The sequence below is a fragment of the Haliotis rufescens genome, unplaced genomic scaffold (assembly GCF_023055435.1).
Source record: "Haliotis rufescens isolate VD_foot unplaced genomic scaffold, xgHalRufe1.0.p SCAF_68, whole genome shotgun sequence".
Taxonomy (NCBI): Eukaryota; Metazoa; Mollusca; class Gastropoda; order Lepetellida; family Haliotidae; genus Haliotis; species Haliotis rufescens.
Genome location: NW_025964359.1, coordinates 414,821 through 440,454, shown reverse-complemented (window position 1 = coordinate 440,454; position 25,634 = coordinate 414,821). Strand labels below are relative to the sequence as shown.

At 40.1% G+C, this 25,634-nt stretch overlaps 1 protein-coding gene across 3 annotated transcripts in view; it reads left to right on the top strand.

Annotated features, from left to right (window-relative positions):
• The window catches only part of LOC124146123, a 40,332-nt gene extending 16,389 nt beyond the window's left edge, over positions 1-23,943 (top strand). Inside the window, exons 1-4 of one of the 3 annotated variants that reach the window (XM_046516246.2) lie at positions 14,980-15,221; positions 19,111-19,267; positions 20,561-20,655; positions 21,858-23,943. In XM_046516246.2, the coding sequence (XP_046372202.1) occupies positions 15,196-15,221; positions 19,111-19,267; positions 20,561-20,655; positions 21,858-22,773 (1,194 nt within the window). In that variant the 5' untranslated portion in view covers positions 14,980-15,195 and the 3' untranslated portion in view covers positions 22,774-23,943. Of the gene's footprint in view, positions 1-14,979; positions 15,222-19,110; positions 19,268-20,560; positions 20,656-21,857 lie in introns of those variants that run through there. The other 2 variants (XM_046516248.2, XM_046516247.2) reach the window with 2 other exon arrangements.
• Positions 23,944-25,634: the final 1,691 nt, after the last annotated feature.

Below are 25,634 nucleotides of genomic sequence, written 5' to 3'. Positions count from 1 at the left end.
GATTGTCTAGTCCAGACTTGATTATTTACAGACCGTCGTCATATAGCAGGAATATTGCTGAGTGCAACGTTAAACAACAAACAAAACAGACGTACATGAATTGACTGAAGCCCTTGTAATTTATTATGACTTACTATGAGGAAAGGACAAAAACTCAAATAGGGCTGATCACAGCTAGCTCCACCACCAGCCCTCATTCTGAAAAGAGAGGGGCGGTCGGGTAGCCTAGTGGTTAAAGCGTTCGCTCGTCACGCCGAAGACCCGGGTTCGATTCCCGACATGGGTAAAATGTGTGAAGCCCATTTTTGGTGTCCCCCGCCGTGATATTGCTGGAATATTGCTAAAAGCGGCGTAAAACCTTACTCACTCACTCTGAAAAGAGAAATTGCACATATAATAATTTCTGAAAGGGATAAAAACGAAATCACAGCAAACTTGCCTGAAACTTCACACAGATCTGGTTACTTGCCTGACGTCCTCGTTAACTTCAGAACACTGCACTCCCTTCACCAGAAATGTCTTGTACAGTAGCATCAGACATGGGTACAGTACAAGTTGAAGCACTTTCACGAGGGGTACATGTGGTTTTATGTGTCGCATGTGTTTAAATATTTTTTATTTTTTTTTACTGAAAATGAGGGTTGTGCTCGTTTTTGGAACAGAACTCCAAAACTGTTGTAGATGAAACTTGGTATAGAGATCAGTCTTGTGGTGAACTTGTGCCTTTTGATGATTTGGGATTTTCATTTTTTTAACGTATTCATGACAAGATGACTTTACTGAAAATGAGGGTAGTGCTCATTTCCGTAGCAGAACTCCAAGACTGTTGAACATTTCTTATTTCAATAAAGATCAGTCTAGTGGTGGACTGCCTTTTGAGGATTTAGTATTTTGAAAAATACTGATTAGCATTATTTTTGACTGAAGGTATCCAAAGGCAGTGAACTAAAAGTGGGGTTTCAGTAGTCAAACTCCATTTTCGAATTGCACCTGACCGGGGGGATATGACTCTTGTTTTGAAAATTATTTTGTTTGATTTTTCGTTTCTTAATGAGTGTGCTTGATGTTGTCGAAACACATACACCTATGTGAAAAATTAAAATACTTTGCCAGCAAACCATCAAACGTGTCAGCATCTTGTCATGACCAAAACCACCATGTTGTACAGTCTCTGTATTCATACACTAACAACTAAATCCGTATCTAAGTGACTATGAAACAATAAAATGCAAACACATATTAATATTAATGACAAACATTTTTTCTTTAAATCTTACAATTTTATTTCAAATAAATTTTGAGAGAGTGTCCAGATTTTTACCCCCGACTTATTGACCCTTAACCTTGGGCATGTTTTTACAAAATAACAATAAAAAGGCATCTCTGTTTCATCCCTAAGCAGTATGTTTACAAAGAGTGATTTCTGAAGGATCCGATTGGCTAAAAACCTCAAATTTTCAAATTTAGCGCTCTAAAAGTTATGGTGCGATTTCCTCGGTACCAGTATTACTGACATGTGTTCCCCTTGCATGGAACAGGTCACATACCGTATGCATATTTTTCAGAAACTTAATTTTGGTATTTTCTAAAAGAGTATTCATTGTAGAAATGCAAAAGAAGATATCATTTGTTAGGCACATGAACGCATATATTTGCCACTGCGTGGAAACGTTTACTGTCTTCGAAACTGCGTGTACCGTCTCGCAAACAAATGACTAGTAGACAAAACACTAAGGGGAGGTAACCGATGCCTGACTAAACGTTTCGTGGTGGTTAGGACAAAGAGGAAATGTATTTAATCAAGGGGTCCGGAAAATTTAAAATTCCAATCAGACATTTGCATTCATGCCACGCCCCCTTGAAATAGTGTATTTTAGTACAACTTTTCACATATATTACAAGTTGTTACGTCACTGTTCCCTCGTTATTGCATGGTTCGGTTATAGCGAGCGGTAAAGCATGGCTCCCAAAACTTACTATCTATCATTTTTTATAAACTCAAGTTTTCCAATGACACGATGTTTTCCCCCATCTCTGAAAACATTATCAGCTGATCACCGCAATCACATAACACCGGAAGTACCAGTCAACAAATCCGAACTGAAGTATGCAATAAGTCCTATTATTATGATATCTGGTAATAAAAAAATTGTTCATTGTTTTTTTGGACTAATGTTTGAAATGTATTTGATTAATTATATTCAAAATTTCATTCAATAATTATAAAAATGTTTACAATAATTTCGGTGAAATCGTATGCGAAGTGATCGCTAGATCGCACAACTCACCGTTATTTACAGCAACCACGGTCAGATTACTGTTATTGACGCCTTGAAACGAACTTTAGTTGCAAGAGAATGGATGCAAATATCATAAATGCTGTACCATGACTTGCTAAAAGTCATATTTGAGGCGGTCAAATGTCAACATAACGTTTTCGCAATCGAAATACATGTAGCGCGGGAAGTCCCAACGGTGACTGGTCAAAATCGTTCCATACGTCCAAAAATATCCTGCATACCATATGTACCAAAGTGCTACGCTTATATGGTGGAAGCTGCAACTAAAATAACACAATATTGGAATATATTATCCCTGATAAAATAATAATTTCAGATACAATTTCTTCCGACCATTGCATCAAAATTCTTTTAAGTTGTATCATTGGGTACGATTTAACTGAATCACCGGTAGATTGGGAGGAAACATGTGCACAGCCGATCGCTATTTCCGGCTTAGTTTACGAGAAAATACACACAGTAATCTTAATCCCTGCATATGAAACAATGCCTTTGAGAGCAGGAAATACATTTTAAATGGTAAATTATCATGTCTAGTGATGTTTTATATCAAATTTCATTCTTTTATTGACCAAGTTTGTTATTTTCAGCCGGACATTTGAGATTCCCAATCAAACATGTCCGGCGCATATGACCGTTTCCGGACCCCTGATTTAATCCCATATTTGGTTTACAATTTGCAAGAGAGACTATATTATTAGTTGGTAGTAAAATTATTGGAAAACCGCAAATACTTGATTTCCAACTAACACACTAACTAACAAGATTTAATTTTGATAAGTTCCCACGCATGTGATATTTTCTAATGTAAAATACTTGGCACTTGTGCTGTATTAGCTGATTTTGAACAGCAAATTTCTTGTGTACATGATTTTGATATTTTCGTAAAGCTTATTCATAGCAGAGATACAACACATGTGTGACCTTTTCAGGCACATAAACGCACACGTGTGCCATCGCATTGAAACATTTCTACTTTCTTAGTTTAAACATATTTTGTTTCAACTTTACTTGAAAGGGATTGATAAACTGGCTTATGTAAATACCACTCCCTGTTACGTAATAACATTTGTAGGTTAAATAAACTTTAAGGTCGGGACACAATACAAATTATATAGTAAGAAGACTCATGTTACCAACACTACAGTCAGATGAGTATAAGCTGAACATGTGTTTATACTCAATGCACAAACCTACCACTATTTTCTATAAAATCAGGGGGCACGGGTGGCCCAGTTGTCTAAGGCGCCGCAATTCGCTGTGCAGAGTTGCGTCCCTTGGGCACACCAGAAACCTATGATTGTGGGTTCGAATCCCGATTCGCCCCGATTATGTTTCTAGGTTTGTCAGCACCATACCTGTGCTCGTGGGTTTCACCGAAGTGGTAAACGTCTGAGACCTGCATCACTTAGGGCTTTCCTCCCACATTAAGCTGACACGCTGTGATATAAGTGGAATAATGTTAAGAGCAGCGTTAAAACCCAACTCACTCACACTCACACTCCAAGCTGTACGCCATGTTTCCGACGTGTTATGTAAGACTGTTCCGGATCCGCTGGAGCTATAGCATTGAAGGCAGAATTAACAGCCAAGAGACCTGAATCTATCAATATTTGAAAGAATAACTACAAGTTAAAAGCGACGTTAAACTCAACTCACTGACTCTATAAAAACATGGGCAGACATAAGTATGTTGTGGTTGACATCTCTTGTTAACTTCCTGGTATCAAAACCCTTGTGTCGTAGTACATGGTGCTTCTGATGTTGCGGGGGGCACGGGTGGCCCAGTCGTCTAAGGCGCCGCGATTCGCTGTGCAGAGTTGCGTCCCTTGGACACGCCAGAAACCTATGATTGTGGGTTCGAATCCCGGTTCGCCCCAATTATGTTTCTAGGTTTGTCAGCACCATACCCGTGCTCGTGGGTTTCACCGAAGTGGTAAACGTCTGAGACCTGCATCACTTCGGGCTTTCCTCCCACATGAAGCTGATATGCCGCGATATGACTGGAATACTGTTAAAAGCGGCGTTAAACCCAACTCACTCACTCACTCTGATGTTGCGATACATAGGACAAGTAATGAGGAAGGGAAGTGGAGACTCAAAAAAAAACCTCAATCTAAAAATTGAAATGTGTCTTTGAACTCTATGACTATTGAGATCACTGCATCCAGTTCTTAAACGAGCATGGGCAATTTGACGCTATCAAGTACCGTAATTTAAGTCAAAGTATATACAACTTTCGGAAGTATGGAATGCCCTTTTAAAACCAGTGTACATGCTAGAATGCTTAATATCCTTTGATAACAGATTCCAAAGATGGAAGAAAGTCTTACAATATGTTTCTTGTTACAGCATACCATTTCTTAAATTGTAATAATTATCTATATAGATCTGACACGGAGCAAATTTACACATATTTTGGAGCAATACTGAGAGACTGCTCTCATAAGCATGTGACTGGAGTCGGTCAGGGTTGGTTTGTTTGTTGTTTAAAGCCGCACTCAGCAATATTCCAGCTATATGACGGCGGTCTGTAAATAATCGAGTCTGGACCAGACAATCCAGTGATTGACATCATGAGCATCGATTCATACAATTGGGATCAATGTCATGCATCAACCAAGTCAGCAAATCTGACCACCCGATCCCGTTAGTTGCCTCTTACCACAAGCATAGTCACCTTTTACGGCAAGCATGGGTTGCTGAAGACCTATTCTACCCTGGATCTTCACGTGTCTCTCATAAAATGATACTGAAAGAATAGACTGAATATTAGAGTAACTTAAGTAAGGTATTTAATTAATTATGTTGTAATTTGTGCAGTAAGCAAACACCTCTCCTCACAGAAGGAAACAGAAAACTGAAAATGAAATGATCAACATGTTCATCACCACAAGATTCACGTTCAGTGAGCACAAACATGGCAAAGTAAATAAAGTTTAAATAAAGTTAAGATTTAACCAGCATGTTGACGTCATTTCCCCCCATGGACATTTCCCCATATTGAATATATAAATATTTTACTTTACAGCCCTATTTTCAATTTGACAGACTATTATACCATAAATGTTTAAGTCCAACGTCACTTGTGAAGTTCACTGAAATGTCACCAGGTGGAACTTATCACAGCTGAACATTGATTCGAGGCAAGTTTGGTCTTCTCTGACATACAATGCATAAACAGTTTGAGTGACTTCCTTCAGAGAAAGAAAGAATTAAGAATCCTAAAGACATCCTTTCTGAATGGTGTTCACAAGTGTTAACAAGTGTTAACTGCCAATTTCCTCTAATAATAAACTGTTAAGTTTGGTATCCCCAAACACCAATACTCAATAAACTGTTAACTTTGGTATCCCCCAAACACCAATACTCAATAAACTGTTAACTTTGGTATCCCCAAACACCAATACTCAATAAACTGTTAACTTTGGTATCCCCCAAACACCAATACTCAATAAACTGTTAACTTTGATATCCCCAAACACCAATACTCAATAAACTGTTAACTTTGGTATCCCCAAACACCAGTACTCAATAAACTGTTAACTTTGGTATCCCCAAACACCAATACTCAATAAACTGTTAACTTTGATATCCCCAAACATCAATACTTAATAAACTGTTAACTTTGGTATTCCCCAAACACCAATACTCAATAAACTGTTTACTTTGGTATCCCCAAACACCAATACTCAATAAACTGTTAACTTTGGTGTCCCCAAACACCAATACTCAATAAACTGTTAACTTTGGTATTCCCCAAACACCAATACTCAATAAACTGTTAACTTTGGTATTCCCCAAACACCAATACTCAATAAACTATTAACGTTGATATCCCCAAACACCAATACTCAATAAACTGTTTACTTTGATATCCCCAAACACCAATACTCAATAAACTGTTTACTTTGATATCCCCAAACACCAATACTCAATAAACTGTTAACTCTGATATCCCCAAACACCAATACTCAATAAACTGTTTACTTTGATATCCCCAAACACCAATACTCAATAAACTGTTTACTTTGATATCCCCAAACACCAATACTCAATAAACTGTTTACTTTGATATCCCCAAACACCAATACTCAATAAACTGTTAACTCTGATATCCCCAAACACCAATACTCAATAAACTGTTTACTTTGATATCCCCAAACACCAATACTCAATAAACTGTTAACTTTGGTATCCCCAAACACCAATACTCAATAAACTGTTAACTTTGGTATTCCCCAAACACCAATACTCAATAAACTGTTTACTTTGGTATCCCCAAACACCAATACTCAATAAACTGTTTACTTTGGTATCCCCCAAACACCAATACTCAATAAACTGTTAACGTTGATATCCCCAAACACCAATACTCAATAAACTGTTAACGTTGATATCCCCAGACACCAATACTCAATAAACTGTTAACTTTGGTATCCCCAAACACCAATACTCAATAAACTGTTAACGTTGATATCCCCAAACACCAATACTCTATAAACTGTTTACTTTGGTATCCCCAAACACCAATACTCAATAAACTGTTAACTTTGGTATCCCCAAACACCAATACTCAATAAACTGTTAACGTTGATATCCCCAAACACCAATACTCAATAAACTGTTTACTTTGGTATCCCCAAACACCAATACTCAATAAACTGTTAACGTTGATATCCCCAAACACCAATACTCAATAAACTGTTAACGTTGATATCCCCAGACACCAATACTCAATAAACTGTTAACTTTGGTATCCCCAAACACCAATACTCAATAAACTGTTAACGTTGATATCCCCAAACACCAATACTCTATAAACTGTTTACTTTGGTATCCCCAAACACCAATACTCAATAAACTGTTAACTTTGGTATCCCCAAACACCAATACTCAATAAACTGTTAACGTTGATATCCCCAAACACCAATACTCAATAAACTGTTTACTTTGGTATCCCCAAACACCAATTCTCAATAAACTGTTAACTTTGATATCCCCAAACACCAATACTCAATAAACTGTTAACTTTGATATCCCCAAACATCAATACTCAATAAACTGTTAACTCTGATATCCCCAAACACCAATACTCAATAAACTGTTAACTTTGATATCCCCAAACACCAATACTCAATAAACTGTTAACTTTGATATCCCCAAACACCAATACTCAATAAACTGTTAACTTTGATATCCCCAAACACCAATACTCAATAAACTGTTAACTCTGATATCCCCAAACACCAATACTCAATAAACTGTTAACTTTGATATCCCCAAACACCAATACTCAATAAACTGTTAACTTTGATATCCCCAAACACCAATACTCAATAAACTGTTAACTTTGGTATCCCCAAACACCAATACTCAATAAACTGTTAACTTTGATATCCCCAAACACCAATACACAGGCTTTTTTCTTTGCATTTCAATAGATTCTTGCAGTTTCCATTTTATCCAGTGATTGATGTTGGTGTGGAGACTTTTGGTTTGTTGCCAGCAAATATCGTAGACAGGATGATCATTATATTGTTATTTTTGTACATTAATCCAACCCTTGTAAACATTTGAGCATGTTCATGTATTAACTCAACACTGGTCATCTAATGAAGGGACTCTGAAAAGTCGATGCAAAGAATAAAATGGTTGTTGTTCATAAACAAGTGTCACATATTCATCATCATATATGTTTCGTTTCGACTATATATGCCGGAAGTGGAGAGTTGTCTGGACGAATAATTTGCTCAGGATCTGCTTGATTTTTGCTCAGGGGTTTCTAATAGTCCCCGTTGATAACAATGTCATTAGGCCAGTAGGCTGACAGCTTTCAAACACAACTCCCTAGATGCAGGCCTTTAAGCTGAAGCTTCTAGCAAACCCTTTTTAAAAAAGAATATAGTGAGAGAAGAAATTGTTTTTACTTGCTTGAGCATAAGTCATATTGATTCAGATTTGTAGAAGTCACTGTCAGTTTTCACTTAATGACCGGCGTTGGTGCCCTTGTGACGTGGATATAGCATGCATGAACTGTCAAATGTTTGCATATCATTTCTTAAAAGTTTATGTTGTGATGCAGGTTACCCGGTACACTTTTGTGGAAGATTTATTGAAATAATGCTTCCTGTAAATGCACAGACTGGTTTCTTTTCAACCCGAAACAGTTAGCAGGAAGGAAGAGCATTATGTTGTCATATTCCCCGGACTAGTTGTCAGTGGTAGGATATTCTGCAGACCTGTTCGCAGCTATGAAAGCTATATTTGGCAGACCGATAGTGTTACACACAGACTGATAGAGATACACACAGACCGATAGAGATAAACACAGACTGATAGAGATGCACACACATTGATAGCATTACACACAGACCGATAGTGTTACACACAGACTGATAGAGATACACACAGACTGATAGAGATACACACAGACTGATAGTGTTACACACAGACAGATAGTGTTACACACAGACTGATAGAGATAAACACAGACTGATAGAGATACACACAGACCGATAGTGTTACACACAGACTGATAGTGTTACACACAGACTGATAGAGATACACACAGACAGATAGTGTTACACACAGACTGATAGAGATACACACAGACCGATAGAGATAAACACAGACTGATAGAGATGCACACACATTGATAGCATTACACACAGACCGATAGAGATACACACAGACCGATAGAGATAAACACAGACTGATAGAGATGCACACACATTGATAGCATTACACACAGACCGATAGAGATACACACAGACTGATAGAGATACACACAGACTGATGGAGATACACACAGACAGATAGTGTTACACACAGACTGATGGAGATACACACAGACTGATAGTGTTACACACAGACTGAAAGAGATACACACAGACAGATAGTGTTACACACAGACTGATAGAGATACACACAGACTGATAGTGTTACACACAGACTGATAGAGATACACACAGACTGATAGAGATACACACAGACTGATAGAGATACACACAGACTGATAGAGATACACACAGACTGATAGTGTTACACACAGACTGAAAGAGATACACACAGACTGATAGAGATACACACAGACTGATAGAGATACACACAGACTGATAGTGTTACACACAGACAGATAGTGTTACACACAGACCGATAGTGTTACACACAGACTGATAGAGATAAACACAGACTGATAGAGATACACACAGACTGATAGAGATACACACAGACTGATAGTGTTACACACAGACTGATAGTGTTACACACAGACTGATAGAGATACACACAGACTGATAGTGTTACACACAGACTGAAAGAGATACACACAGACTGATAGTGTTACACACAGACTGATAGAGATAAACACAGACTGATAGAGATACACACAGACTGATAGAGATACACACAGACTGATAGAGATAAACACAGACTGATAGAGATACACACAGACTGATAGTGTTACACACAGACTGATAGAGATACACACAGACAGATAGTGTTACACACAGACCGATAGTGTTACACACAGACTGATAGAGATAAACACAGACTGATAGAGATACACACAGACAGATAGTGTTACACACAGACTGATAGAGATACACACAGACAGATAGTGTTACACACAGACTGATAGAGATACACACAGACTGATAGTGTTACACACAGACCGATAGAGATACACACAGACAGATAGTGTTACACACAGACCGATAGAGATACACACAGACAGATAGTGTTACACACAGACTGATAGAGATACACACAGACTGATAGAGATACACACAGACAGATAGAGATACACACAGACAGAAAGTGTTACACACAGACTGATGGAGATACACACAGACTGATAGAGATACACACAGACAGATAGTGTTACACACAGACTGATGGAGATACACACAGACCGATAGAGATACACACAGACAGATAGTGTTACATACAGACTAATAGAGATACACACAGACTGATAGAGATACACACAGACAGATAGTGTTACACACAGACTGATAGTGTTACACACAGACCGATAGTGTTACACACAGACTGATGGAGATACACACAGACTGATGGAGATACACACAGACTGATGGAGATACACACAGACTGATAGAGATACACACAGACAGATAGTGTTACACACAGACCGATAGTGTTACACACAGACTGATGGAGATACACACAGACTGATAGTGTTACACACAGACTGATAGTGTTACACACAGACCGATAGTGTTACACACAGACTGATGGAGATACACACAGACTGATAGTGTTACACACAGACTGATAGAGATACACACAGACAGATAGTGTTACACACAGACTGATGGAGATACACACAGACTGATAGTGTTACACACAGACTGATGGAGATACACACAGACTGATAGTGTTACACACAGACTGATAGTGTTACACACAGACCGATAGTGTTACACACAGACTGATAGAGATACACACAGACAGATAGTGTTACACACAGACTGATAGAGATACACACAGACAGATAGTGTTACACACAGACTGATGGAGATACACACAGACCGATAGAGATACACACAGACAGATAGTGTTACACACAGACTGATAGAGATACACACAGACTGATAGAGATACACACAGACTGATAGTGTTACACACAGACTGATGGAGATACACACAGACAGAAAGTGTTACACACAGACCGATGGAGATACACACAGACCGATAGAGATACACACAGACAGATAGTGTTACACACAGACTGATGGAGATACACACAGACCGATAGAGATACACACAGACAGATAGTGTTACACACAGACTGATAGAGATACACACAGACTGATAGAGATACACACAGACTGATAGAGATACACACAGACTGATAGTGTTACACACAGACTGATGGAGATACACACAGACCGATAGTGTTACACACAGACTGATGGAGATACACACAGACTGATAGAGATACACACAGACTGATAGAGATACACACAGACCGATAGTGTTACACACAGACTGATGGAGATACACACAGACAGAAAGTGTTACACACAGACCGATGGAGATACACACAGACCGATAGAGTTACACACAGACTGATAGAGATACACACAGACTGATAGAGTTACACACAGACTGATAGAGATACACACAGACTGATAGAGTTACACACAGACTGATAGAGATACACACAGACTGATAGAGATACACACAGACTGATAGAGTTACACACAGACTGATAGAGATACACACAGACTGATAGAGATACACACAGACTGATAGTGTTACACACAGACTGATGGAGATACACACAGACAGAAAGTGTTACACACAGACCGATGGAGATACACACAGACCGATAGTGTTACACACAGACTGATAGAGATACACACAGACTGATAGAGATACACACAGACCGATAGTGTTACACACAGACTGATGGAGATACACACAGACAGAAAGTGTTACACACAGACCGATAGTGTTACACACAGACTGATGGAGATACACACAGACTGATAGTGTTACACACAGACCGATAGTGTTACACACAGACTGATGGAGATACACACAGACAGAAAGTGTTACACACAGACTGATGGAGATACTCACAGACAGAAAGTGTTACACACAGACTGATGGAGATACTCACAGACCGATAGTGTTACACACAGACTGATAGAGATACACACAGACTGATAGTGTTACACACAGACTGATAGTGTTACACACAGACCGATAGTGTTACACACAGACTGATGGAGATACACACAGACAGAAAGTGTTACACACAGACTGATGGAGATACTCACAGACCGATAGAGATACACACAGACTGATAGAGATACACACAGACTGATAGAGATACACACAGACTGATGGAGATACTCACAGACTGATGGAGATACACACAGACTGATAGAGATACACACAGACTGATGGAGATACACACAGACTGATAGAGATACACACAGACTGATGGAGATACACACAGACTGATAGAGATACACACAGACTGATGGAGATACACACAGACTGATAGAGATACACACAGACTGATGGAGATACACACAGACTGATAGAGATACACACAGACTGATGGAGATACTCACAGACCGATAGTGTTACACACAGACTGATGGAGATACACACAGACTGATAGTGTTACACACAGACTGATGGAAATACACACAGACAGATAGTGTTACACACAGACTGATAGAGATACACACAGACAGATAGTGTTACACACAGACCGATAGTGTTACACACAGACTGATAGAGATACACACAGACTGATAGTGTTACACACAGACTGATGGAGATACACACAGACAGAAAGTGTTACACACAGACCGATGGAGATACACACAGACCGATAGAGTTACACACAGACTGATAGAGATACACACAGACTGATAGAGTTACACACAGACTGATAGAGATACACACAGACTGATAGAGTTACACACAGACTGATAGAGATACACACAGACTGATAGAGATACACACAGACTGATAGAGTTACACACAGACTGATAGAGATACACACAGACTGATAGAGATACACACAGACTGATAGTGTTACACACAGACTGATGGAGATACACACAGACAGAAAGTGTTACACACAGACCGATGGAGATACACACAGACCGATAGTGTTACACACAGACTGATAGAGATACACACAGACTGATAGAGATACACACAGACCGATAGTGTTACACACAGACTGATGGAGATACACACAGACAGAAAGTGTTACACACAGACCGATAGTGTTACACACAGACTGATGGAGATACACACAGACTGATAGTGTTACACACAGACCGATAGTGTTACACACAGACTGATGGAGATACACACAGACAGAAAGTGTTACACACAGACTGATGGAGATACTCACAGACAGAAAGTGTTACACACAGACTGATGGAGATACTCACAGACCGATAGTGTTACACACAGACTGATAGAGATACACACAGACTGATAGTGTTACACACAGACTGATAGTGTTACACACAGACCGATAGTGTTACACACAGACTGATGGAGATACACACAGACAGAAAGTGTTACACACAGACTGATGGAGATACTCACAGACCGATAGAGATACACACAGACTGATAGAGATACACACAGACTGATAGAGATACACACAGACTGATGGAGATACTCACAGACTGATGGAGATACACACAGACTGATAGAGATACACACAGACTGATGGAGATACACACAGACTGATAGAGATACACACAGACTGATGGAGATACACACAGACTGATAGAGATACACACAGACTGATGGAGATACACACAGACTGATAGAGATACACACAGACTGATGGAGATACACACAGACTGATAGAGATACACACAGACTGATGGAGATACTCACAGACCGATAGTGTTACACACAGACTGATGGAGATACACACAGACTGATAGTGTTACACACAGACTGATGGAAATACACACAGACAGATAGTGTTACACACAGACTGATAGAGATACACACAGACAGATAGTGTTACACACAGACCGATAGTGTTACACACAGACTGATAGAGATACACACAGACTGATAGTGTTACACACAGACTGATAGTGTTACACACAGACCGATAGTGTTACACACAGACTGATGGAGATACACACAGACAGAAAGTGTTACACACAGACTGATGGAGATACTCACAGACCGATAGAGATACACACAGACTGATAGTGTTACACACAGACTGATAGAGATACACACAGACAGAAAGTGTTACACACAGACTGATGGAGATACACACAGACTGATAGAGATACACACAGACCGATAGTGTTACACACAGACCGATAGTGTTACACACAGACTGATAGAGATACACACAGACTGATAGAGATACACACAGACCGATAGAGTTACACACAGACTGAAAGAGATTATTTACAGACTGCCATCATATAGCTGGAATATACAAATAAACAAACAAACCATCACTCACTTAATAATGCCACAAAACAGAACCCGACCAAGTCCAACCTTCTGTTGCCCCTGTACTCAGTCATCCGACAGACCCCGGAAGATTCCGGGGTAGAACAGGTCTTCAGCAACCCATACTTGCCCTAAAAGGTGACTATGCTTGTCGTAAAAGGCGACTAACGGGATCGGGTGGTCAGACTCACTGACTTGGTTGATGCATGTCATTGATCCCAAATGCGTGGATCGATGCTCATGCTGTCAATCACTGGATTGTCTGGTCCAGGCTCGATTATTTACAGATCGCCGTCGTATAGCTGGAATATTGGTGAGTGCGGCGTTAAACAACAAACAAACAGTCATCCGACATATTCACATCAAGAACAGTATCAGCAGATTTGACAATATTCAAGTACAGTTTACGATGTATAAGGGTTAACATTTACACTGAACAGTTGCCATTATCATTTACAAGAAAAATCGACTTTGGCAAAAGAAATCTTGAAATATGCTACTACTACATTCCTAGGAATTTAGTACCCTATTTAGATATTCTCCTAAAAGTGATTAAACAGTAATGACAAGGAAGTCATTGTTACATGATGTGACTGACCGAGCGTTTCACATAGATGCTTTCATTTTCCTGTTATGAATCACAGTTTCTGTTGTGACAAGATCTGGTTGACAAGTAAACCGATAGGCTTTGTTTGGACGAGGTGGGCAATCTGCAACACAGTCATTGGCCTTGTGTCTCCGAATTGAGGCTGTCAGTGTGGACTGTGAGCAGTCAACATTGGATGATCCTTGGAGAAGAAAGGATGTAATTGTTATGGACATGTTAATCTCTCTGATTGGAATATTGCTGTAGCTGTCGACTAAGTTCTTTTTAATCTGACGATATTGGCCGTTTAAGATGGTTGGGAATACGCCAAGAAGAAGGTGAAGTGTCTTTTGTTTATGAATGTTTGTTGTTATGTCTTTCTTGATGGCTACTATATTTATCTGAAAATATGAGGTGAGGTGAAATGGGGTTTAACGTCGCGTCCAAGATTATTGCACTTATATAGCGACGTGCATGTACGTGTGTGTGTTTGTGTGGCTGCTTGTACTAGTCCAGACTGATGCCGATTTATAGTGCTAGCTCACTGAGATACCATGCCGCAGGTTAACATGAATACCCCACTCAGACACAGTATACTGACTCCGAGCCGGCCAGTCCTTGTTTTAGCCCCTTAATGCCGAGCGCCAGACAGGGTAACAACAAGTACCATCTTTTAACGTCTTTTGGTATGACGCGGCCGGGGATCGAACACCGGACCTTGCGCTCTCCGGGCGGACGCTCTACCACTAGACCACTGAGGCGGTTCTGAAAATATGAAGTCGAGGGAAATAATATGTTTTAACACCTTATACTGGAACTACTTTCAGTCTGCCTTCATGAGACTATGGTTTTACATGAACGAACGTGAAGATCAGTATGAAAATACTTAACAATAGAAAATTTGTCTTTTGGTCAAACAGCAATTTTATGTCATCTTTTGACCTGTCAAAGTTGACATTTTCACTAGTGGCTGTGCCATTTATCATTGCTCCGATAACATCAACTTTGACCAAAACATCCATATGCCATACAGAAAATGCAAGTGACACACGTTTTATGCCAGCCAATCTAATTTGTTTGCCAAGAGTATGTAAACATTACATTGAAAAACGTGCATACATCCTGTTGTAGAGCTGTTAAGTGATAACATTTATTGTCACTACAACAGGAATTCAATTTAAAAATGTAATTGCTGCACACGTGGGGCCAATGTCGGCCTCTGAGTAGGTCCATATCACACTATACCCGTGAAGATCCGGGGTAGAACAGGTCTTCAGCAACCGATGCTTGCCGTAAAAGGTGACAATGCTTGTCGTAAGAGGCGACTAACGGGATCGGGTGGTCAGACTCACTGACTTGGTTGATGCATGTCATCAATTACCAATTGCGTTGATCGATGTTCATGATATCAATCACTGAATTGTCTTGTCCAGAGTTGATTATTTACAGACTGCCGTCATATAGCTGGAATATTGCCGAGTGTGGCGTAAAACAAACAAAACAAACCATATCACACTAATATTGAAGTTTGATCTGTTGATAAGAAGAAAAAGCTGGTTACTTCATTTGCTCAACAGTCCCTAGATTTGGTCCTCACCGATAATATTTCAGTAATGAACACACAACGCCATTTAGAAAGTGGTCAAATGTAACAAATGTAATAGATGGGATAACACTTTCCGAGTAAAGTACAGATTCTCGTACTTTTTTGGGTTTAGTCCCGTCCGGGAGTTAAAAGTTTAAATCAAACGTATCACACTTAATATTGGTACCAAATAACCCTATGTTTGATAGCCGAGGTACCACAGAAGTTGTAGCAGTATCACGAGGGGTACATGTGGTTTTATTTGTCCTGCATTAGATTGTATACCACGAGCCTTATCTTTATTATGACCGCCTCCGTGGTCTAGTGGTAGAGCGTCCGCCAGGAGAGTGGAAGGTCCGGGGTTCGATCCCTGGCCGCATCATACCAAAAGACATTTAAAGATGGTACTTGTTGTTACCCTGTCTGGCGCTCGGTATAAAGGGACTAAAACAATGACTGGTCGGCTCAGAGTCAGTGTACTGTGTCTGAGTGGCGTATTCATGTTAAACTGCGGCATGGTATCTCAGTGAGCTAGCACTATAAATCGGCATCAGTCCGGACTAGTACAAGCAACCAGACACACACACACGTGCATGCACGTCGCTATAAAAGTGCAATAATCTTGGACGCGACGTTTAAACCCAGTTTCACCTCACCTATCTTTATTTATTCTTCTGCTCAGGAATCCATGTACAGCCTGTCTTCTTTGTGGTGGGGTACAAGGGATTTGTTTTCAAGTCTGTCTTCTTTGTGGTGGGGTATAAGGGATTTGTTTTCAAGTTTGTCTTCTTCGTGGCGGTATCAGGGATTTATTTTTCTGCTCAGAAATTTATTACCCTCCCAGGCGGGATAGATAGTATTTTTCAAGATCCTGTGAACCAATCAGATCTCATCGTTCTGACATGGAGGTATGACAGGTGTTTTAGAAAACTGCGAAGTAACTACAACATGTACAAGTACACCTAATACCTTTTTCTTGTTTCCTGAACACGGAAGAAGAGCCTTTTTTTCTGTAACCATTGTTGTGTGACTGGCTGTTGTCTATTTTCAGTCACACTAGTGTATATGATCCCCATGTCATGAACACAAATAGAAGTATAATTCCATCCCCTTACATACGAGCATGATAAACACTTTTTTCCTGGATCACAACATAATAAGTATTATATTTCGTATGTTAAGTTTAGAATTTAGGATATAGAAAATTGCGGTGTGAACCTCCCCTTTCAACATGTTTAAAGCACACTAAACATTTGTATGAACACTTAATCAGTTTATAGATGAAAATAAACCCATAAAAACACTATAAAACATTTGGTGATATATTTTCTGCTCTATTACATGACCACTGCATTTGTAAATGTGTATATATTATACAAATCTCTGAGTGTGTCTGTTCCTATAGTGGAATTGTTCATTTGTACTATTTTCCTCGAGGGGTATTATTCATATGGATCAGGTTGATACATTTACACTAGCAATTGTTGTTCCAGATGAACTGTTTTTGTTTGTTTTGTTTGTTGCTTGATGCCGCACTCAATATTCCAGCTATATATAAGCATTGATCCACGCAGTTGGGATTTGATGACATGCATCAACCAAGTCTGTAAATAATCTAGTCTGGACCTGACAATCCAGTGATGAATATCATGAGCATCGATCCACGCAATTGGGATCGATGACATGTATCAACCAAGTAAGCGGGCCTGACCACCCTATCCCGTTAGTTGCCTCTTACCACAAGCATAGTTGCTTTTTACGGCAAGCATGGGTTGCTGGAGATATATTCTGACCCGGATCTTCACGGGTCGGAAACACCCAAGAGCAAGCATATTGCGACTCAAATCAAGGATCATTATTGAGGAAACACTTGGGGTTCTGTTGTCTTCAGAGCCTGCACCGAGAGCATGGAACAATGCTGGGTATATAAGCTATATATAAGCATTGATCCACGCAGTTGGGATTCGATGACATGCATCAACCAAGTCTGTAAACAATCTAGTCTGGACCTGACAATCCAGTGATGAATATCATGAGCATCGATCCACGCAATTTGGATCGATGACATGTATCAACCAAGTAAGCGGGCCTGAACGCCCGATCCCGTTAGTCGCCACTTAGGACAAGCATTGTCGCATCTTACGGCATGCATGGGTTCCTGAGGACCTATTCTACCCCGAATCTTCACGGGTTTCCGGATGGTTCTAATTCCATGTGGAACTGACGAATGCATCCCTTCTATATAAAGAGCTGTATCTTCACTTACATGGTTCAAAAAGGAGGTGCAAAGATGCGAAGTTAGCCCAGCATTTTCCGGACTAGCTCTATAAGTTTGTGTTCTTTCTTGTCACAGTGCCACAGTTTGCTTAACAGAGTTGCGTCCCTCTGTCACCTATGATTGTGGGTTCGAATCCCAGTTTACCCTGAATATGTTTTTGGGTTTGTCGGCACCATACCGTCTAGAGTACTTTGGCAAGTCAAGATTTCTGCAATTCTCTTGGCTCCCTTCTGTTAAATATTAAAAGATAATTAAACAAAAAAATAATCTTAAGGTATTCTAAATCTTATCAATAAATGTTAGTCTCATATTTTTTCACCATGTATTTTAGAACACCTTTGACATGTGTGTGCTTATTTTTTAGCGCCAACCGCCAGTCTGGAGCACTCTATCAAGGCATCAGCATGGCTCGGGAACTCGGCTTACCAGAGAACCATCTTAGGGCTGCTCGCGTTCAGAATATTCCCGATGAGATCAAAGCCCTGCCGTACTTCTATGCAAAATTTGGTGACAGCAAAATTGTAAGTAAATTATACAAATGTATTTTATAATATAAAGATATTATTTGAACATGCTATTTGACTTAGTGTGTATCATAAAATGCTTGAATGTTTACAGGCAACGAAGGTACACACAGAATTCAGTAAAATATCTAGTGTCACTGTGAGGACCAACAAAGTCTCTCATTTAGCAGAGACTGAATGAAGTCAGTACTTCATCATTTGGTGCATCCTTGTAAAGTGAAATAGCCTCTTTGGTTACTGGGCGGTTGGGTAGCCTAGTGGTTAAAGCGTTCGCTCGTCACGTCGAAGACTCGGGTTCAATTCCCGACATGGGTGCAATGTGTGAAGCCCATTTATGGTGTCCCCTGCCAAGATATTGCTGGAATATTGCTAAAAGCGGCGTGAAATCTCACTCACTCACTCACTCTTTGGTTACTCTCCTTAGCATGTCCAGTCAATAATTTTCAAGAAATTTGACAATGAGGAAATAAAGGCAGGTGGACATGGTAGAGTCTAGTTGAGCAACTCAAAAAAGATTTACTCTTGCCTTGAGTTCAGGAAACATTTTGATTTTGTTTACCCCTTCCCCAACTGACTGATGTTTCCCCTTTGATGATACACATGAGCATGACTATGGTGCTAACAGACCATCAAAATATGGGATTTGAACCCGTGATCATTTGATCCTTTTGTAGCTGAGGGACACAAGTTGTGGCCACCTAAACTACTGAGCCACCAGTACTTAAATGAAACAGATTACAGTAAAGGTGTTGTTCCTTGTTTCGGCTGTCATATCTGTTATTATCCCCTGTCACGAAGGAATGGGTGCTGCCCGCCCCTCGGTCCATCTGTCATGTTTCGTTTCCGTAGCAGAACTCAAAAACCATGAGAGATATCCTAACCAAACTTGGCACAAAGATAGTTCTAGTGGTGAACTTGTGCCTTGTGATAGATTGGGATTTTATTTTTTTTTATTTTTTGAGTTTTCATGGCAACAACTTTGACTGAAAATGGCGATGGTGCTCCTTTATGGAGCAGATCTTGAAAACCATACAATATTTCTTCACCACACTTGGCACATAGATAGGTCTAGCGGTAAACTAGTCCCTTTTGATAGTTTGGGATTTTTTAATAATATTTTTTTCGAGTTCACATGGTAACGATTTTGACTCAGACTGAAAATGGCAGTAGTGCTCGTTTCCGGAGGGCTAATGTCTTGCACACAACCGGACATGCCATATTGGTGGGGGATATGAGTAGTTCCTGCTTGTTTTGTACGTACCATGGAACACAATATTTTTAAATTTTCAGGCAACAAGATATGTTGAGCAACATGCCCAGGGCCCTGGCTATTACTTGCTGCGTCTTAGCTCAAAGGGAGATAACTATTTGTCTCTGTCTGTCAGGTAGGTTAATTCTTCTGATGTCTCAAATATCTATCAGAGTTTCAATAAGAAAAGTTGACTTAAGTTTGCAATGTCCTCCATTGTTGCTGCAGTGATGTGTCACCCAGTTGATGTGTCCATTTGGGTGATTACTAAGCCATATATGTGGAAATAGTGTGTAATTTGGTATGCATGCATATACCAATACGAGTTGATAAAAGTGGAAAAACTCTGAGGCTTGTTGAGGACTTTTTCCACTTTTATCAACGAGTGTTGATATTTATTATGCCTTATACATCGGTTTACCTTGGTGTATATATTTGCGAGTCCTCGGGATTCTAATTGTAAATTTTGGGGGTCCCATGAATTTAAATTGGGATCCCCTGTTCCAATAGAATATATAGTATGTATGATGCCTTATGCTTATTGGGGATTTTCTTGCTTAATCAAACTTACTGAGTGAAGGAAATTTGACATGGGCTGTTCCATCATTGATTGTTTTTCTTAAATCTTAGGGGGCATAGGTGTCCCTGTTGTCTAAGGTGCCGTAAATCACGGTGCAGAGTTGCTTCCCTCGAGTGTGACAAACCTGTGATCGTGTGTTCGACCGGTTTGGCTCGATTATGTTCCTTGGTTTGTCAGCACTATTCCTGTCTTCATGGGTTTCACCAAAGGGGTAAACCTCGGGCTTTCCTCCCACATTCAACCAGGGGTCCGGAAAATTTAGAATCCCAATCGGACATTTGCATTTAGGCCACGAATGATTCAACAGACATGCTGCGATGTAACTGGAATCCTGTTCAAAGCTGTGTTAAACCTAACTCACTCCCTCTTAAATCTTATGTAGACGTCAGTTTAATTAGTTTCAATCTTTCCAATGGGACTTGTTGTGGATATTATTTTGCATTGATTCTTAATTGAATGCATATAGGATGCAGTATTTTGTATCCAGTAGAAACCTGCTTATTTACAGTAATCCCCCGCTACAATGCAACCTTAGGGGTCCAAATAATTGATGAGCGTAATAGAAAATGGTTATATTTTTTTGCGATGTGGAAAACTTGAGTTTATTAAAATATATGTAATTTTTGGGAGCTATGCATTACTGCACGCTGTAACCAAGTTAGCATTATACTGAAGGGCACATTAGCAAGGAACACTGTTTTTTGTTTTTAAAATCATTTTTCCACTGCTGTAACCTTTGAAACTTTTTTTCATTTCAGCATAGCAAATGCTTCTGTCCGGCATGTGAATGTTGTGATCGAGAGAAGGCCATCTTTGAAGTACTACATCGTGGAACAGGTCAAGTTCAACAGCTTCCATGAACTCAGCAGCTACTACAGCAGCCACCGAATCTGTAATCTGGAACAGATTGAAAATGTCAAACTCTTACACCCAATCAACCAGGGGGCAGACTCAAAGGAAGACTATGCTTCGCCACAGTCACCTGTTAATGGAGAAGGTGGTATTCCCATTCTAGGCAGAAAGAATTCTGACATTGGCCTGCCCAAAACACCCAAATCAGGTCAGTTGACAGCTAGTTTTGACTATGAAGGAGGTGTGAGGTATGTAGGAGTTGAAGACAAATTTCCACCAATTCCTGTCGCAGGAACACGGGTACGGGGAGACAGCAGTCTTTCACGACCTCTGCCGAAGACGCCAAAGTCCAGTAGTGAGACCCGACCACCGTGCCCCACTCCGCCTGGGTTTGAGGGCAACTCGGACCTATACTACTCCCGCCCGAGGGATGTTAGCAAAAATAGGATCGATGAACTTCGACAAATTTTAAGGGACTCCGAAGTGTGTGATTGTGGTGTGCACTTAAGTGACTCAGAACTCCCTCAAGGCTGGACGTTGCATAAGAGCCACGACGCTGCATCGTATGGATGCCTCTTCTACCAAAGTAACCAAGGAGACACAACATGGAACCTGCCTCTACATATTGTGCCGGAAATCACTCCCAGGATGAAGAAAATTATCATTGATTTGAGTCACCAGAGCGGGAAGGCGCCCCCGCCGGTGTTGTTTCCGCCGTATCAAGATCCAGCGAGGGGGAGAACAGATGCCGGACAGTGGAATGGGATGAACTCTATGAATAGTTCGGGGAGGGGAGCAAGGAAGTGGAGTGATGAAGGTTAGACTCTGATGACTTTTTCGTGCATCTTTCTTTTATGAAGTCCATTCATGACGTGGATGTTGTTAATCTTGAGTGAGTGGTCTTCCATGGTGTTTATTGTCGGCTGAGAAGATACAGAGGGAACAATGTTTGTGCCCAGTGTTGACTATACGGCATCAAAGCAGACTTGAAAACTGTCAGCGGATTGATTTACAAGGGGACTATACTCGACGTTCTGGTGCCAATTTCCAGTACAGATCTGGACCTGTAAAGCTGAGACAATGTCTGTGTAATAAGGGTAATCATTTACTGGTATTTTGGGCACACACCATAAACATCGAGTTGTCAGACTTGAATCAAATAGCCAGGACTTCCAATTGGACAGAGCCAAATTCCTCCTCAAGAGCAACATTTGGGGCGATGGGGGTAGCCTGATGGTTTAGGTGCTTGCTCGTCACCCCGAAGACCAAGTTTTATTCCCCTTGTGGGTACAGTGTGTAAAGATCATTACTGGTGTCCCCTGCCGTGATATTGCTGGGATATTGCTAAAAGTGGTGTAAAACCATACTCACTCACTCACAAAGAGCAGCATGTCCTTGGTGAGTCAACAAAACTGTCAGCTTCAGAGGCTTCAATAAAAGTACTAATATTCTGATTGAATGAGTTTCACAGAAAACTAAGGACGGTACAAGATGATCGACATCGGCCCAGATGAGACAGAAGTGGAGCTAAAAATGAGACTTCAGACTGTTGTATGATTGGATGATTGTTTCTGCAATCGATAGTATTTGTTATGTTTTTTGTACATTGAACTGAGATAGAAATCATGAACCAAAGAGAATTTTTTGAAGGGATTTCTTCAGGAATGTACAGAGCTTAAGCCATGCTTGTGGTGAAAACTTAACACTGCTCAACGCCTTTTCCTTATTAACCTCATACAAAGATGATGCGTTTTACCATGGTATTCATCATGTTAGCATCAATAGCGACTGATCATTTAACATGGTATGTATGCTGGAGGATAGGGGCCTGAATGTATTATATTCTGGGGTGGGGGGGCCTGAATGTATTATATTCTGGGAGATAGAGGCCTGAATGTTGTATATTCTGGGGGGGTGGGGGCCTGAATATTTCATATTCTCTAGGTGGGGGTCTGAATGTTTTATATTATGGGGGGATGATTATCCTGAATGTTTTATATTCTGGGGTGGGGGGGCCTGAATGTTTTATATTCTGGGGTGTGGGGGTCCTGAATGTTGTATATTCTGAGGGTGGGGATCCTGAATGTTGTGTATTCTGGGGGGTGGGGATCCTGAATGATGTATATTTTGGGAGTTTAGGGCCTGAATGTTTTATTTTCTAGGAGGATAGAGGCCTGAATATTGTATATTTGGGGGTTTTGAGGCCTGAATGTTTTATTTTTGGGGGTGGGGATCCTGAATGATGTATATTTTGGGAGTTTGGGGCCTGAATGTTTTATATTCTGGGAGGATAGAGGCCTGAATGTTGTATATTTTGGGGTTTTGAGGCCTAAATGTTTTATATTTGGGGGTTGGGGCCTGAATGTTATAAATATGAGGAAGTAGTGACCTGAGGACTGCCAGGCCATTTCAGGAAGAGTTATCTCCCTTGACCATTTTCTTTTCTAGTTTCTCAACCATGAGATGGTATTGTTTCCTTATAGATATGTTATTTGTTTGTTTGTTGTTTAACGCTGTACTGAAATTTTCGAAGAAAGAGCATGCTCGGTTGTCCCTTGAAAGTTATGATTTGTTTGTTTGTTGCTTAACACGGGACTCACCAATATTCCAGCTAATTGAAGGCGGTCTGTAAATAATTGAGTCTGGACCAGACAATCCAGTGATTGACATCATGAGCATCGATCCATGCAGTTGGGATACGATGAGATGCATCAACCAAGTCAGCGAGTCTGACAACCTGATACTGTTAGTCGCCTCTTACGACAAGCAGAACAGCCTTTTAGTTTTACGGCAAGCATGGGCTGCTGAAGACCTATTCTACCCTGGATCTTCATGGGTTGAAAAGATATATTAACCAAGATGGCATGGTTTGCCTGGTTCAGAGTTGGTTTTTTACAGGTGACTGTCTTACAGCTGGATCATTAATTAGTGTAGCCTTAAACAGCAAACAAATCTTGTACTGGTGTCATTTTGATAGGTTAAGTGATGGAGTCTCATGTTTCAAAGAGAAATATATGGTATACCGTATTCGACGTAATAGGCGCCCAGGTCGCTCTCAAAATTATAAATAGGGGTGCTCTTATTGGAATATTATTTTTGTGAAAAAAACAGAGTTGAAAGTTCGTAAATTTCGTGGTTTATGCTGACAACCTGAAATGTTTATATACGACATATATATTTTTCCAGGATTTAATTGCCCATAATTAAGGGTGCATATAACTCACGAGTGCATATTATACACGAATATATAAGTCTTGTGTACATTGATCGGAAGGGGTGCTAATTGAGATTGTTCACTAGCCAATATATTAGCAAATATCGCCGTGGGCGCTTATTAGAGCGGGGCGCTTATTACGTCGAATACAGTATATTCAGTGTTCAGGGATACAGAGCATAGTCTGATGAGGTGTAGAACTGACTGTATGTATATGCAGTACCTGTGCTCCAGTGCCTTAAATGAACTAAACAGATAGTGTTATTTGCATTATATATTTCAGATTTTATCATGAAATTGTGACTTGCAGAACATGCAGCAAATGAAGCAATTCCATTTTGGGGATAACTTTTTGAAACAATTTGTATTTTCTTGGTTTGTTTTAAATATATATATGTGTCTAAAGTAGGTCAAATCAGCATCCATATCAAAGGTTGGGTAGTGTGTTTTGTACAATAAAGTTTTGTTG